Below are 17,744 nucleotides of genomic sequence, written 5' to 3' on the forward strand. Positions count from 1 at the left end.
TCCAATCTAAATCTACCCTTTTTCAGTTTAAAACCGTTGCCCCATGTCCTGTACCTACAGGACAGGACACCAAGATATATCTACCAGTATCCATTTATGTGCATGCTCTCTACCTTCCCATTATTTTACACTTGAGCTACTACTAATCAAGAGCTATGCTGGATTTTTAAAGGTGCTCTGTTCCCATATAGTCAAAGACCGTATTTCCAACACTGTTCAACATGTAGAGTACCAAGTAATTTTGGGGGTGTATTCACGAGTATCTGAGTGGAACCTTCTTGATACCTAATAGTTCTAACAGCATGAGACGTTTTAGGTAGCCTAACAAAATTATCTTTGTAAAAATCATGCCTTGCTTGTGACCATTAGGATGTGCTCGTAAAGACCTAGCGTGGCTCAGTGAAGTCATTGGAAATCTGTCAGCTTGAAAAGGAATTCAGACTGATAATGCTGTTGTGTGTTTCTTTTTTTACTAAGCTCATGCTTATTCTCTTGGTAGGTTCACTTCGTCGCCGGGTGAAAATGCATTCCAGGTGAAGATCACTGCTCCTGATGAACAGTTCACTCGGGTTGGCGTGCAAGTATTAGACAGGAAAGATGGTTCCTTCCTTGTCAGATACAGGATGTACGCAAGCTACAAAAACCTGAAGATAGAAGTCAAAACTGGAGATAAACATGTTGCAAAGTCTCCATACATTTTAAAAGGTAAGAAGCAGCACTACACACACATTTCCTATCATGGCTTCTTCTCACAAACAATATCCCAGAATGTCTGCATAGGATTCTGTGGGACCTCCTTATGTCTCCTGACTATCAAATCCCATTGGAATTATGGATTAATTATAAGTGTACTATTCAAAATAGTAAAAAGAGTCCAATACTGTTAAAGCTGCTGCCTAGTGAATACATGTAGAGGGCTCAGAAGCTGATATAGCTTGTCATGACTCCATTGGAATAAAAAAAAATGGAAACATGTCCGTTTAGTGTTGATGAAGGTTTGGCGCTAAGCAATGAATGTTCTGTGTCTGACCCCCTTTTCTGATCTCAACAGCTCAATAGTGTGACTTCTTAAAAATAAAATAATAATTGTGTTCCTGATAGGACCTGTTTACCATGAAAACTGTGACTGCCCTGAGGAGGAGAGCAGTGTGTGGCTGGAAGAGATGAACTGCCCTCAAATCATTCCACAGATCCAAAGAGACCTAGCAAATTTTCCCATTGTTGATCCAGATAAGATTGCAAAAGAAATTCCAGAGAGGTTTGGACAAAGACAGAGTTTGTGTCATTACACAATCAAAGATAACGAGGTACGGAATGGGTTGATCTGAAGTCTATATGGGGATTTTGTGGCAAGTCATAAAACTAGGTGCTTGGCTGTTCCCAGTTGAAAGGCTTCTTGTTGTCTGTTCTTTAAGAAACTTCCTTTGCTTGCTTCTCTGTCCTTGAATACTTTGCAGTTTGTATATGAGCTCAATAATATCTGTTCTACTTTGTAAAGTGCTTTTTGTCCAGAATACAACTGAAGCACAGTGAAGGCAAATTACTTTCCAAGCAATCAATATGAGTACTGGGCACAGACCCAAGTCTCCTAAATGCTAATTCACTTTCCTGTTCTGTGAGTAATATTGCTGTGGGGTGTCACGATCATCTAATTTGACATGCATCAATAAATTACCTTGTGCATAATTCTGAGGTAAAGAAATACCACTTTTATCTCTACTGATGATCAGGGCTACAACTCTTTTTAACAAAACTGTACTGACTTCAGTAGAGTTTCATATGGAAATGAGAACAATGGAACACAACAGAAACGGGCAACCAGTTTCTGTTTCCATGAGACAGACCTAAAATGTCTGCAAAAGTAAGCAAAGCTTGTCCCTTTTTTTTGGTCACTTTTCTGTGATGAGTTGGAGAGATGAGATTTCTAAATCTTTCCAGATGATTCATAAATCTATACAGCCACACAGTCTATCTGACTAGTTACTTACCAAGTGATGAAGAGAGCTCTAAATTCTGCCAGCCATTCTCTGAAATGAAAATGGCAGACCAGTCAAACCTTTGTTTATTTTCAGGTGTATATAAAGACATATGGGGAACATGTTGGCTTCAGAATTTTCATGGATGCCATACTGCTTTCTTTGACAAGAAAAGTGAGTACATCTTACAGTCGTTTATTCTGTATGTCTGAATTTGTAGAAGCTTGGGCTTAACAAATGTACTTGAGCATATTTGTTGCTATTTCTTTTAAAAAGCTCTTCTTGTTCTTTGATTAATCATGGAAAGGTAAGATGAATTTTCCTTGTTTGAATGTTCTAGAATGCTATCTGATCAGTGTATGGAGTATTACGAATGTTAATGGAATAGCAGGCTTTTATAGGAGAGTTTGGTAGATTTAGAGTGTGTTTTTTTTATCCTGTAGCGTCCAATAGAAAATTCGGTCTCTGCTAGTACCCTTTACAGGATGACTGAAAAAAAAAAAGGAATGGATATCATTCCCCATTAAATTCCATATGTTGAAAACAAGATGGGAAGGGTTGAGAAAGAGCACCAAAAGCCCAACAGGTGGCATGTGGGCAAACTCCCTTGATGTACAAGCAAAAAGCACCATGCAGGCTTTTCCCTAGGGAAACTTTGGAAAAAACCTATCATATGTACGTAGTGACAGAATATAGCAGGGCTGAAGTTTCAGCACACATAAATATGATTATTATGTAAAGAGAGTAGTAAGAGAAATATGAAGATATCCAAGTTAATATCTATTTTTGACTGTAAAAAGACAAAGCACTTTGTCTTTTAAAAAGGAGAGAAAGAAGAGACAGCAGCTACTGAAGTATGGAGTTGTTCACCTAAAAAAATTCCTTAAAAATCTGAAGTAAAAAATAAACACATTTACAAGGAGCTGAAAGATAAGGTAATTGGTATGTAACGACTTGGATTTGTCATCAAAAGATCACGTTATACCTATTCTTTTTATAGTAAGGTAATAGGCTTCCTGCATGGATGTCAAGTATCTTAATTTTAGTTAGGCTTTTGAGGGTAAGTTGGACAAGTTTCTCGTAAACAAGATGGAAAAACTTTGCCTAGAAGAAACTACTGTAACCTGCTTGGAAAGTGTTACTTAAATAATAGTTGCCAATGTTTCCAGAGAGGTGAAAGGTGTCACAAATGTATTCTTCAGAGATTTGTCCTAGGTTCAGTCCCCATTTAATAACTCTAGTTATATTTTGACTTAATGATGGATTAGAGAATATGCTTATTGAATTTTCAGATAGAAAAAATTAAAGAGCCTGCAAGCACGTCACAGTAGAGCATTGTAAAGAAAAAAAAATCGTAACAAGTAAGAGAAATTGTATGGAAAAATGGATAAAATAAAGTTATAAGGGCAGGATACTACACAAAGGCTGGATAAATCATATCAGTATGGCACCTATTTAAAATACGGAGTGTGGTTATTTTCTTCAGAGAAGTGTAAAGGTTACAGTATGACAAATTTAACATGGGTCAACAGTGGCACGCTGTTGCGAAAAGCTCAACACACACATGAACAGAACAAACACATTAAAGAAATGTAAAATAACCTTTCCACTGTAGTCAGGATTAGTAATGGATCAGTTACACTGCTGTATCTGCCTTTGGGTGTCATGCTTCAAGAAAGATTTTTCAATTACTGACATTGCACAGGAAAGTTGTAAGAATGACTGGACGTACAAATGAAGATTCATTTAAGTGGGGACTGTTTCATGTGGCAGTGTCTAAGGGAAGATGTGAAGGTAGCCTTTATCTAAAAGGTTGCTCTATGGAAGATAGAAGTAAGCTGTTCTTGGTGTCAGTAGTGTTGGATAAGAAATAATGGAATTAAATTGCATGAAAGGTATTTGGGCTGTGTTGAAAAAGATTTGCTAACACCAAAGACAGAAACTGTTTACAAATCTAAGAAACACAGTTTGTCTCATCCCCATTAAATACTGTAGGAGTTTTTATTAAGATGGTGTCACTGAAAGACAATAGAACTATTGGGTTGGAGAAGATTTAACATGTTGAATGATTCTGCCATTGAGGATGTAGATAAAACAGAATTTGTAACTTTTCATTCAATGTCCATTATAACCATTAGATGGCACTATACTAATAAAGGTTAGTGCTGAAGATTGGAATGCACGGCCAAACCTCCTTTGAAATGAAGGTACACAATAAAACCTTTTCGGTTGGTCTGGATACTGAAGACAGAAAGTACTGCTTTGGGTCTCTGTCGTTAGAATTTCTGGGTATCTCTGCCAAAGGTTTTCCCATGTCATCAAGTTAGAGAAAAATATTTTCAACCACTTAGGAGAGTGTTTGATATTTGGCAAATTATTAATTTCTACCTCTGTCCATAAAGATAAATTGAGAAACTTAATCAAACCTATTTGGGCTACAGAAAAATCCTGAAATGTTAGCCTGTGACCAGCCATTCGGATCTGAAGAATAAGTTTGAGAGGATAAATGCTTTGATGCATATATTTGATGAGTTGTCAGCAAAATCTTTCAACTCTGGTTTTATGTGTATATGTATATTTTAATTTGAGAATTATTAACATTCAGAATTGATCCTTCTTCAGAGAAGGTATTTTCTCATGTAGCTCTTAAGATAGGTGGCGATAATACTTGAACAAAATGTTCCTAATCACACATAAATAATAATGATCTCTAAATTATCTGTTATTAGTCAGGACAGAGATCTTGGAGTTATCCAACAGTTTTCAAAAAAATTAGAGTATAATAATCAGATGTTTGTAACAGTCAAATACCCAATTAAGATTTATTAAGGAGGGAGGCAAAATCAAAAGAAAAAATATTATGTCACAGTATAAAACCTGTGACATGCCTATCTTGTGAAGACTGTAGTTCTCATTTCACTGTCTCAAAAAGAACTACACAGAAGTCCGTTTGGGCATGCAAAGACAAGCTAATTGGACTAATATTCTTTTGCTTTCAAAGAGGTAACTGAGGGGCATGTAGTGGAGATTTATATTTAAAAAAAAAAATTAATGTCATGAAGAGGGTGAACAAAGAGCAGATAGAGCATTAGTTCTGCATTCACATTATCCATGCCTTCAGGGTTCTATAAAAGTCAACTATATGTTGCTTTCAGCCTCATGCTCTCCAGATTGAAGTGTCCCACCATTTCCATTTTCTCCTGACAAGGCAGCTCATCCATCCCTATCATAGTAGTCGCCTTTCGTTGTACCTTCTCTTATTTCACTTGCAAATACCAGAACTACACATAATGCTCAAGATGGGGGTGTATCAAAGCTTCATATACCAGAATAACTATGTCCTCTGTTCTGCTGTTACAACATTTCCTGGCCATCAACAGTATTTTCCTTGCTTTTTGGCTGACAGTGATTTCAGATTATTTAAGTGAGGGTGTTATGCTTAATAATTAACCTCTGCACTGACTAATGTGGTCTCTCCCATCACGGCTGTTCATTTCTGTTACTTCTTTTCAGTTGGATTTAGCCATCATGCAGACACAGGGCAAAACAGTTCACTGATGTGACAGAAAACCTATTTACCACCCAACAGTAATTTTCCATACAATCAACAAGGTGGTTCAATCAATCTACCTTAGAATTATATGACTGATTGCTCACTAAATCCCAGTGCTAGCCTGGCACAAAGATTGTGTGGCTAATCTACCTGTAAAGTGTAACAGGAAACCATCCTCTGAACTGGGGTGTTCCTATCCCTTAAAAAAAAAAAAAAAAAAAAAAAGGAGAAATCCCTTAAAAAAAAAAAAAAAAAAAAAAGAGAGAGCAAATATGTGACTTTGTGAAAATCTTTAAAAAAAATACTCTCTTGTAGGCTTTACTCTGTGGTCTCAGGACTTCTAGTATGTTTCTAAACTTTAACTATGTATTACAAGTACATGAAGTGTATTAGAGACCTGGCTATTTTTTCTTTTAGTGAGGTTGTTTTCAAAATGCAAGATGCCAGCAGAAGAATACTGCATTGTATTAAAATACATTTCTGCCTATTCTGTTTAGGTGAAAATGCCAGATGTAGAATTTTTTGTTAATTTGGGGGACTGGCCTCTGGAGAAAAGGAAGTCCCCACAGAACCTGCACCCCATCTTCTCATGGTGTGGGTCCAGTGAGTCAAAAGACATTGTCATGCCAACATATGACTTAACAGACTCAGTTTTGGAGACTATGGGACGGTAAGAAATTGCTTAAAATTAAAAAAAAATCACAGTGAATGATCTTCCAAAAATATATTTTTAATAACTTTTTTATTCTGTATTTATTCATTGACACATTGTCACCCTGTAGGTAGACAATATCTGTGTAATCAATATCTTTAACCAAGTTATGTATTGTATAACATAAATGACATATATTAAAATACTTCACTTGTATTTAAAAAGTCAAAATTAATGTAAACATGGTCAAGTGCCTGCAAACAGCACTTAGAGGGAACATTTCAAGGCTAGGTACTTTGTTTGTTTGCTTTGTTTTTACCCCCCCCCCCCCGCATGAACATGTTGACAACTGGCCAGATCTGTTTTTTCCTGATTTCCTAGAGTCTTTCTCCTGTACCTTTTAAAGCCCTACGTAGCCAGAATTCTCAGCCTAGGACCTACGATCTTCCACTTTGATTCCTGATCATAACTGGCCATCATAACTGCTCTATCACTGTCTTGAAACACTACAAAGCCACCTTCTAAGAGATCCTTGTTATCCACTTCGAACTTAGTGATCATTGTACTGCATTCAGTTCAAGTTCCTTGTCTTTATTATGAAGACTTTTCCCATATTTGCTCACTCCTGCCTCCCTAATTTATGTTTTAATTTAGCACAGGAAGTGAAATATGTTGTATTCAGTTAGTTATAGAAAAAACATGCTTTGGACTGTCATGACCGCCTCATTACCATTATCAGCTGATGCATTACCCTGTGTCACCTTCCTTTGTCTGGCAACCATGTCCACTTTTAGCCATTTTTTTCCATGACAACTGACAGGTACTCTTGCCACACACCATGTTGTCATTGAACTGATGCTGGCTTGCGACAAGCCTGTAAACTTGCCATTCCTTATCTATTTTTATCACTGCAAAAATACTGATACGGGTGTGCTCATGACTTACCTTCATCCTTGGTATTTGCCTGTTGGTATTGTAAACTCTCTTAAGTAATTGCACTTAAAAAAAAAATCAGTAGGCTTTACTATTAAATCACTTCTTTCTCCTCCAGAGTCAGTCTGGATATGATGTCAGTTCAAGCAAACACTGGCCCATCATGGGAAGACAAGAATACCACAGCATTCTGGAGAGGGCGTGACAGCCGCAAAGAGAGGCTTGAACTTGTAAAACTGAGCAGAAAATACCCAGAGATCATAGATGCTGCTTTCACAAACTTCTTTTTTTTTAAACATGATGAAAGCCTTTATGGCCCCATTGTTAAGCACATTTCATTTTTTGATTTTTTTAAGGTAAGCCACTAACCATTTTTCACAGAGCTATGTTCTCAGTGTTTCCCATTATCAAATAACTTTGTATATATTACTGAATATAAAGTGATTTGTAGTTTTTCAGCACAACACCAATAACAAGCATGAATAGGCATCCCTCCAGTGGGATTAACTGCCATGTAGCTCTTAGGCTGAGAATAATAATGTTTGATTTACATCTAAAGGTTGAGTAGAACCTTGTGTAATCTATATAATTCAAGTTCCTTTTTATTTCTTTTTCCTGACTCAGCGATCAGGACTACTAACATAACTAACATAGTGGGAAAGGCAGTGGATGAAGTGGCACATCTACCCTCACATCCGAGGATGAGCGTCTTAAGAATTTCCGGAGAACTTAATTGATGAAGAGGGCATCTCTGTGTACCCTGCACTGTGATGAATACCAAACTAAATAATAAAAGCTACTTAAACATTGATGCTTGCCTAGCCAATCCTACATTTCTCAATATCAGCAAGTCAGTAATACCAGTGCCCTGAGAATAATATAACCTAACCAAGCTACTTGGTTCTTCTGTTTGTTAATAACTTGTGGTCACTTTCTTTACAGTATAAATATCAAATTAATATTGATGGCACAGTGGCAGCATACAGATTGCCTTATCTACTAGCAGGAAACAGTGTGGTGCTGAAGCAAGACTCCATCTACTATGAGCATTTTTATAATGAGCTGCAGCCATGGAAACATTATATTCCATTTAAAAGTGACCTGAGTGATCTACTAGAAAAACTACAGTGGGCAAAAGAGCATGACGAAGAGGTAAATATACCTTTAAAATTACTCGTCAGTGTTTCCAGCCAAATTAGAAAGAACAAAAAGTGCATGTGTTTTAAAAAAAAAAAGAATCTATTAGAAGGACTTAAAAATTATTGTTGTCATCTCTACAAACAAGAAAAACATTTTTTAGAAAATACATACTACCCTTAATTGAAATTAAATTGAACTTTTGAAAAATTTAAGAGTATTTACATAAGAATGCCTTACTTTTAAGAATGCTTAAATAAATAAGTTATCCTGAACTGTCAACACTATACTTAACTCCAGAATCAATACTGGCATTCTGAAATTATGGCTATTTTTTGAGAATTTTAGGAAGACTTCTACTTTCTTTGACAGGCAAAAAGTATTGCAAAATCTGGACAAGAATTTGCAAGAAACAATCTCATGGGAGATCACATTTTTTGTTACTATTTCAAGCTTTTCCAGGTTAGTATATTTTTAACAGCTACTACCACATGAACTGAAATTCCACAGAAAGAAAATTAGGGCAATGGAGCTGCTGGGAATTGGCCAGTCCAGTTGTTTTACAAACATTGCATGCATTTATTTTCTATGAAACCCCTTAAGACTATGCTGACACTTTGAGAGAAGCAATTGGATCCCATAAATCTTGATTTAATCTGCAAGAGTATGTTGTCCACAATGATCAAAGAATTCCACATCAGACACACACCCTGTGAACCACAGCTGAAAATACCTGTGCATTAGCACTGAGATACTGAAACGCCAGTGAGGCACCCCAAGGGGCTCCTGTCAGCAGTTAAGTATCCACTTACCCTGTCTGTGGTACAGTATGGAGTCAGGTTGTGTAGCCCCAGAGTTTTTACAGAATTAGTCAGCTGAGTTGGTACGGTATTTACAACCAGGTGTACAATCTAACAAGTTTATGAATTAACAATACCTTCCTTTTTTAAAACTAGGAATATGCCAGTTTGCAAGTGAGCGAGCCAAAAATCAGAGATGGGATGGAGAAAGTGCAGCAGCCTGATGATGACCTTTTTCCATGTACCTGCCACAGAAAAAAGGTACAGTATTTACAGTGTTAAACGTAAAGCACATAATGTCTTCAGTTCGTACTTAACCAAATTGGAACAGGCATTGCTCAACACCCCATGGTATCGGTTACCAGGCCATTAACACCTATCGAACTTGGAAACATTTCTTCATGTATCTGCAGGATTAGACAGTTAAAAATTGAGTTTCCAATTAACTGAAAACTGTTTCTTCTTTCTTGACTACAGGCCAAAGATGAACTCTGACAGAAATAAATAAAATATTTTTTTAATATTCACCTACATTCAGACTGTCTTCTTAAGGAAAGAAGAAAAATTTGGATTAAAATGACAATGGATACTATCCACGGATATGATGAAGTTTACTGTATCATGATCTACACATGGAAGAAAGCCAAGCACCTCCTATTTCCTTTCTATCATGCAGTGGTTGCAGAGCCTTGTTCAAAAACATTTTTTAAATTTTTTTTAAATAAAAAACATGTTTGTATCAGTCACGTGTTACTCTCCTGTGATACCTTGAAAATGCGGATACTTTTTACTGATGCTTGTTACACTGAGTCTATTCACAAATGGGTTCTATAAAAAAGGATGGGTAACAGTTGTAAATCTACCCCCCCCCAACCCCTATACCTATCCGAAGTTGTCTTTCTCAGGCCCTAACTTTGTTCCTTCTGGGAGAATCAGTGTTCTCAAAGACAATGATGTGGGGTTTGTAATGCATCTTTTTAACCTAAATGAAAAACACAATGCTATTGGACATTTCAGGAATATAGGTAAGTTTTAAGTTCTGTACAATTTTTCACAGACGCTTTGTCTGTGAAACTCAGTCTCTTTGTCAATATGAAAAGAATTAAAGTAGCATTGAGCAGTGACTACTGAAACTAAACCTATCATTCTTTCATGAGTCTAGTCTATTTTTAAAATACCTAATTCAACTGTTACTTTCTGAGCGTATCAGCATCATCTGACAATGATCCATAGTTGGATTTGAAGTCAACTCTAAATTTATCAAATTCTAAAGTTCGTGCATATGTTTCCAGTCCAAAGTGAGGATTTATTTTCTTTGTAGCACAGACAGTGAGTTTAAAAACCACAGGGTTATTTGCTTTGTAAACATTTAGATTAGTGCTATGCTTATTGAACAACATTACTGCTGGGAAATCAGCATTCTTGAGGCATCACGTGGGAAAGAAGAGAAGAATATTGTATCTGATTTTTAAGTTTCACCTGCCTATTATTTTTACTACAGTAAAAGCAAACTTAAGGAATGGTTCATTTCATCATGTGGTAAACACTATATATTATAATTTAACTATACTAGCTGAGAGTTTTGAATAGATCTTTGGTACAATATAGCACCAGAATAAAGCTATCCAATCTAAGCACCTAACCAAAGCATCACAGAAATGCTCTCAACTCACCAGGGCTGACTCAGCATATATTTAAGCAGCTCTGCAGTGTCCTGCACAACAGTTCCTTCCAAGAACAACCTCCAGGCTAAAGCTGCCTGCTCACATTCAACTGGTCGCGCCGCAGCAGCAAGCTGCAAGCTAGAAGATGCAGGATGACCAGCACAGATTTTAGGGAACTCTTGGCCATGGAGATGAGACCACCATTGCAGTAGACAAAACCAAGATGCTTTTCTTGGGACCAACCAGCCATTTCATCTCAGGGCTCATCATTCAGCTGATACTTGTCAATGGATTAGCTGAAAGCAATTAATACATTGCTCTAACTTTTGGTTATACCAGCAGGTTACTCATAGCCCATAGTAGGGAAGCCTGCAGCTGCAGGCACACAGAGTATTGTCTCCACTCTGCAACATGAGAGCTCAGCTGAAGACCCCCCACCTGCCTCTTCCGAGCTCTCCTGACAGAAGCCTCATGCAACATGTCATATCTGTTTTATCCTCCAGGAGTTCCTCCACCAGTATAAACAATTTGTCTTTTATGAGCTTTTATTTAAGTCTTCCATGTTCACCTCTTTTGTGGCCAGTCCTTTATGTAAGGGAAGTTGCCAAAGTGTGACTTTTCAGAAGTGACCCCTGTTATTTGCTCCTGATACACAACTGTGCTTGCATTACCACGTGCCCACTCCCCTCCTCCCCACGCAGGCTGCGTCACAGGTTTTAAAGCGCGCTGGAGGGCCACGATACAGCACCAAGGCAGAGTAGTACAACCTATGCTGCCCAGCCTCAGAGGATGTGCTTGCAGAATTCTACAAAGCAGTAGTTCTAATTACAAACAAGTATAGCATCAGTAATATACTCAGAAATTAAATGCATCTAAAGATTTGCTGTTAAAATAGATTTTCCCAGTGTATTACTTCAAATATTAGTCAAAAGTCACTTGTTAATACTGAGCACTAAGCGTCATATACAATTCCGTGCACAGAAATATAGAAAACAATGCTGCCACGATATTAAGTATTTGGTAAATTTTCTACCCTTCCTTTAAAAAGTTCTTTATTGCTTTGCATAATTTTTTTCATTCACATACAAAAGTTTTATTTGCATTTTCACTTAAATCTCCGAAAACATCCATTTTAAAAAAATATATATTTCCCAGAAATAACAAACTCGAATTTGCTGCCTTTAGGAACAGCTAAATGAAGATACTGCTTAAACACTGCAAGTCATTTGTGCTCCGGTTCAATATTCTCTCTAAGCCATGAAAAAACCTGGGCATTTATTTCTTCCATGACATCATCAGTTGTTCGTCCTTTGACTGCCATCCCATGGTTTGCTTTATCAATCCAATGGATTTTTTTAGGGGCTTTCATTTTGCTTGCCACACCTTCTAGCAATTGCTACGGAGAAAATAAGAATAAGAAAGTTAGAAAATCAGCTACTACAAACTGTGCAACTCCTAGACGCTTTGCCTGTGCAACACATAGTAGGCAGCTCTTAAAGACAAAATGGACCTGCATGCACATTAAAACCACCTTGACAGAAAAGATGTGACAATACTGTATTCAGTAATGGAATTTGCTCAAAGGTTCACCCTCAGACACAGAACAGCAGAAAATCAGAACTTCAAAAACTGCAAAGGTCACAACCCTGTGCAGGCTCCTTCCCCCCACTGATGAAGGAATACACTTTTACTGCCAGAGGGTCGTACTAGCAATAAAATGACAAAACTTCTGAAGTCAGATTTGTCTACAGTGCCAGAGTAGCAATATAATTCCCTAGAGACTGGCTTGAACTTTGTTCAACTTTCTCAGCCAAGAGATCTAAGAAGCAGCTCCCATTAAGAGGGCACTCCAATGATCTGCTGGTTTAGCAACCTAGTTAAAAACAAACAAAAAAAAAACTAGCTGGTTTAGCCTGACTTATTTTGGTGACAGCTCCTCACAACAGCATTATGACTGCTTAGGAACGGTCCAAGCATGGAAAATGCCAACGGCACACGCTCCCAAATTCACGCTGAACTGTTCAAGAATAACAGATACCTATTTGTAAGAAAACAAGGCACAAACCCACTGTATTCTCATCTCTGCACACCTGTTCTTCATCTCTACAAAAATATAGCTTTCGACCACAGAAGTCCGACTTCTGGGTAAAACTGCTTTGCTAGAATTTGTCATGAAAATGTGATATGAAACTGGTAGCACAACATGGTCTTTATGTCTTGTAACCTGAAATGGTTAAAACAGAATAGCAAATAACTTGCTCCTTCCATAGGTGGCTTTTAATTTGTACAATCCTATCAATGAAAACAAAACATTTAAATCAGCAGTATTTTAGTAGCCCAAAGATGAGTTTGCTGAAGTGGATAATCAAGCATGATCCAGAAGTTTTAAGCAGCAAAAGAAAACACCACCAGGCTTCCTTATGTCCAATGAAGTTTCCTACCAAGGCTTTTTTCAGAAGAAATACATATTTAGAGAAGGCTGTTAATCAAAGTCACAGCTGTGTATACCAGTAGAGATGTCACTCAGACTCACTTCTGTTCCTCCATACTGCCCCTGCATAGCAGGATTTACAAGGGTACTCACTTTTTCACACATCTCATCTGCTGATCCTGAGACAAACAGCACTGGACACCTGATAAATAATAAATCTTCATCCCGAAGCTTGGATTGAAGTTTTGGTCGATGCAATGGATAAGATAAACATACTAGACCTTGAATGAAGTCACCATCACCACCATCCTGGCTAAGCTGACGTATCACAGAGGCAGCAGCTCGTGAGCCCATGGAACGGCCTTTCTCCCATGTTAAAATAAAGGAAAAAAGTATATCTGCTGTCACCTCATCTACATTCCGTCCAAGTAAACAACTCCTAAAACCAATCCAACTGTGTGTATTTCAGCATCCCAGTAGTACAAAATGCTAGGGATGCTTTTATTCATCTACTCCATGAAAAATATTAATCCCAATTTCAACATTTTCTGCTAAAACATTTGTCTGGTTATGATTCACATCCCCACTTAAAAAAGCAGGGGGAAAAAAAAGAAAATATAAATGCAAAGGGATCCTTTGCAATACGGGAAGGAACAACAGCCCATCCTAGAGGCAGGGGGAAACAAGGGACAGCTCCTATGCTCCAGACCCTTGAAATTCAAGATAGCAGTGCTATTATCTTGTATATTTTTTTTTCATGCAACCTTAATCTGCTCAAATTAAAACCCAAGTTTTATGCACCTTACCCCCAAAACAAATCCAGCAAGTGTTTATGCACACCTCACACTTCAGCCTAAAAGTAGAAGGCAGAAGGAGGAAAAAAAAAAGTGAACTTCTAGCATGAGGAGAGTCAGGAGCAGCAAGGGGATAAAAAAAATATCTCCTCAAACAGGCATATGAGCTGACAACGCTCTGTAATTGAGTGTTAGAAGTGGCTGATTCCAGTGGGATTAACTTGCATCAGCACAGATTCGGTTTCACTTAGACAGAGGACATTCAGGGTTTCCCATAACAAATTACTCCTAATCACACCTATCTACTTCCCTTTTCATGTAACTGATTTTTTTGACTGCTACAAAGTTTTATCTACCAAAACCTGTTTTGGGAAAATGGTTTTCCATTTACCAGTAACCAAAATTCTTCAAGACCTGCAGTTAAAAAGTACACATGGTTATCAGAGATCTCATGCCCCATCACTTACAAGCAGCAAGGAAATTTTATCCCAAAGTACCTGGAAAACATTTCTATTGCTCTTTCCTTCCTCGTTCTGGAGGGAGATGTGTGGCATCATGAGTGAATAGGTCTAGACAGACATGCTCCCAAGATAGTGCAGTGCAAGCTGCAAGCTGGATGTTTCCAGTTGCCACCTGAGAAGCAGCGCTGCTCAAGCCAGCCACGAGACAGCTGAGCTGCACACCTGCCCAGTGGGGCCACCAGCTACAGGGCTGGGAGCATTCAGACACCTGAATGCACATCTGTAAGTGGGCTCAGCACCTGTGTTCCCATGGCAGCCAGTGGACTGCTAACCAACTAAGATTACAGAGCATTCTACTCTTTGTAAAGGAGGTCCTCCCAGCAGACAGCCAACTTCCTCTGGAGGGAGTTTATTCAGCTTGTTCCCACGTTAGACAGCAAGCTTTTAGTGCCCACCTCAGATGGGAAACCGCCATCTACATCTGTTCCTTCACTTCTTAGCAAAATGGGATAGACTTCAAAAATGGAGTAATTACACATTGCTATCATTAGAGGCAGTATAAGAGAGAAAAATTACAGATAATGAAAACAATACCTGCAAGGAAGACACCTGAAAGTTTATAATCATCAGAAAGCTTTAAGTATTCCTAAAAAAATAAAGAGAAACATCACAAGTCAGAATTAAGACAGCTGGGAGGCAGGGGATTTTTTTGTTTGTAGCTACTAAACACAAAATGGGAAGCTCTTTCAGTGCCGCAAATTAAACAGAACAGCTATATACAAGTTGCTGTCTTGTTTTTTCACACAAATGATTTCATAGCACTTTGCAGCAACAACATAATAAACATAAGCAATGTAACATTAGCTGTCAGTGAGTCTAAAATTTCAGACGCCCTATCAAGACACCAAAACATAAGTTATTACTGTGTACCAACTTAGTTATAGTAACAGACCACATGCACACTCTTAGCCCATGAAAAGGCAAAATAAATTAGCAAAAATGCCCTTCAGTTAGGCTGAGGTCATGTATTTCCAACAAAAAGTTTAAGACACAATCAGCTGTTTGGCAGAAAAAAATAAAATTCAGCAACAATTTTTTTCAGTTTTAAGGAGGTAACTAATCAGATGCTTTCTTAGAAGAGGCCTTTAAACTACCTTTACACAGCAGAATATTAATATAAACTCACTAACAACATTATTATACAAATGCATTCCTTAAGAACTGGACTTAGTTCCCTGATAAAAACATCTGATGCTCAATGCAAAGCACTCAAGCTACCTTCCCATGACCCAGTAAAAGTAGCTAATCAAGAGAATATTTCCACTCTTCCCTATGCACTCCAGAACAGGAAGCTGACAGAACAAAAGGTTGCTAATTTTAACAAAACCTAGGTATATATGAACATCTTAAGTAACACAGCAGCAGCAGAAAGAGATAAACACACACATAAAACAGTTTAAACTGTTTAGGTTTAAGGGCTCCGATATACTACTCCCGTTCTCTTTTGCCTCAGCTCCTCCTATGACCAAGTCCCCTACTCTTTAAAGTCTTGTTCTCCTAGCTGCGAACAGAGACCCAGCACAATTCCCAGGTCAGCTTCTTTCCTCTCCAAACCGCTCCCAAAGCTGTATCCCTTAATCCTCTTCTGCTCAGCAAGCCCACCAAGAACACTTACCTCTTGCTTCCATCCTAAATCATTTTTTTCCCATCTGTTTTTCTACAAAACATCCTTGCTTTCTTCACATCCTTTTCTCAAGTTTTTCTTTCTCTCCCTGAACTCAAATCCACATATTTGCTGTAGCTGTTCCAGCTACTGCCTGTAGAAAAACTGCTCCTGCTGCTTCTGCTCACGGGCACTGCTTCATTCAGCTAGCCATCATTTCAAATTTTCCCATTGCTGCTTGACTAATAGCTGGTGGTAATTTAAGAAAGCCAGAAGCAGACAAGATTTGTTTTGGGGGGGGTTTTTTTGTGGTTGGTTTGTTTGTTTGTTTTTTAATCCTGTGCACCCATGGATCTAAGCTTTGGCATAATTTGGTCACCTCTTACCACAACTGTTTTGAAGGCCTTAGTCCTATAGGCAATGTTAAGGCCTTTGCAGGTAAACCGCAGGCACAGAACTCCATGGGATGCAAGGTAGGCTGCCAAAGACACTAAATGAGGAAAATTCATATCTCCTCCAGCTCCATGGGTAAGAATCACTCCGTATCTTGATTTCTTCTCTGGGACAGAAAAGATAGCATCAAGATATTTGTTTCCAAAAGGTATTTTCACTTTAACCTAGAAATGAAACAAAACCCAAAATAATTAAAAAAAAAAAAAAGCACATTCCCAGTCTACAAATTATGATGAAAAGAATATTATGAAAAAAAGATTTGAATATGCTAGTTTGAGATATTACACGCAATTATACAAAAAAACCAAAACAAAACAAAAACCCACCACCAAAACCTACAGGAATTACTTTTTTCTATAGGTGTTCAATAATAACTGATGGCAGACATCACAAGGTACATACTTCATGTATCTGTATAATTAATATTTGAAGATAAACAAGGCACTTACTCTCTAATTAGCAGCCTAAACGCCAGAAATATAGAATATGAGCACACAGCTCAACAAGCATTATGCAGTGGTAACCACTCAGTGGAGCAGCAGCCTGCATATAGTTAAAGACTGAACTTTCCACAAAGACAGGAAAGAGACAGCACAGGTTCAGACAAAGCCAGCGCCAGGCTGGCAGAGGGCCTCCAGTCCCGACAGACATCTGGAGGAGCTGAATGAGACACAGGACCAGCTGATGATGAGCTGAATGAAAGGGGACTGAACAGCACAGGTGCCCCTGTATGTGCTGCAGTTTCTGAAAGCAAAATGGAAAACACCCCAGGGCTGGGATGAAACACTATTTCATGCCACCACAGCTTCCCAAAGGCTCTCCTTGGCAGTGGTCCTACAGACGCACTGCCCAGGGAAGGAGGCTGTCAGTGGCCTCACAAAGCTGCTACCTTTACAGTTGCTGCCCACCTGAAATGGGTGGAGAATGCCAGAGGACAGCAGTCAGACATGTGCAACAGCCAGCAAGACACACGGGTATGTACTGAGACGGGCAGAAGTCTCAACAGCCAGGGCTACTGCGTCCAGACTACCAGCTGCTGCCTAGTGAGAACACCAGGCCATAGGGGGCTCGGCCGGCCGACAGCCGTGTTCGCACCTCTCCAGAGCAGGTGGGGGCGGCAGCACGCCCACACCCCCCTTCCCCAGCTCTGGGGGTTCCTGAGAGGGGAAGGCAGTTCCCACAGGCAGCACCTCACACATGTAGAGGCAGAAGAGGTACACGGACCCC

General features: G+C 38.6%; 2 protein-coding genes across 3 annotated transcripts; one reads left to right on the forward strand and one right to left on the reverse strand.

Moving 5' to 3' along the window:
• Positions 1-477: 477 nt before the first annotated feature.
• On the forward strand, positions 478-9,546 carry KDELC1 (KDEL (Lys-Asp-Glu-Leu) containing 1; the record flags this gene model as incomplete). The annotated part of the gene is made up of 9 exons (XM_010074680.1): positions 478-705; positions 1,102-1,307; positions 2,073-2,150; positions 6,027-6,199; positions 7,233-7,470; positions 8,057-8,266; positions 8,624-8,713; positions 9,208-9,312; positions 9,529-9,546. Coding segments are annotated over 9 exons (1,346 nt in total), but the record flags the coding sequence as incomplete, so codon positions are not given.
• Positions 9,547-11,797: 2,251 nt separating this feature from the next.
• Positions 11,798-17,027, reverse strand: TEX30 (testis expressed 30). Of its 2 annotated transcripts, XM_010074678.1 has the most exons (5): positions 16,967-17,027; positions 16,451-16,623; positions 14,996-15,047; positions 13,300-13,508; positions 11,798-12,111 (listed from the first exon to the last, which is right to left on the reverse strand). In XM_010074678.1, exons 2-5 carry the CDS (start codon positions 16,571-16,573, stop codon positions 11,938-11,940), a joined length of 558 nt encoding a protein of 185 aa, XP_010072980.1. In that variant the 5' UTR covers positions 16,574-16,623; positions 16,967-17,027; the 3' UTR covers positions 11,798-11,937. The 2 variants fall into 2 exon arrangements, with proteins under 2 accessions (XP_010072980.1, XP_010072981.1); XM_010074679.1 differs by lacking the exon at positions 16,967-17,027 and having other exon boundaries at positions 16,451-16,677.
• Between the last annotated feature and the right edge of the window lie 717 nt (positions 17,028-17,744).

The sequence above is a fragment of the Pterocles gutturalis genome, unplaced genomic scaffold (assembly GCF_000699245.1).
Source record: "Pterocles gutturalis isolate BGI_N339 unplaced genomic scaffold, ASM69924v1 scaffold34027, whole genome shotgun sequence".
In the NCBI taxonomy this organism is placed as follows: domain Eukaryota; kingdom Metazoa; phylum Chordata; class Aves; order Pterocliformes; family Pteroclidae; genus Pterocles; species Pterocles gutturalis.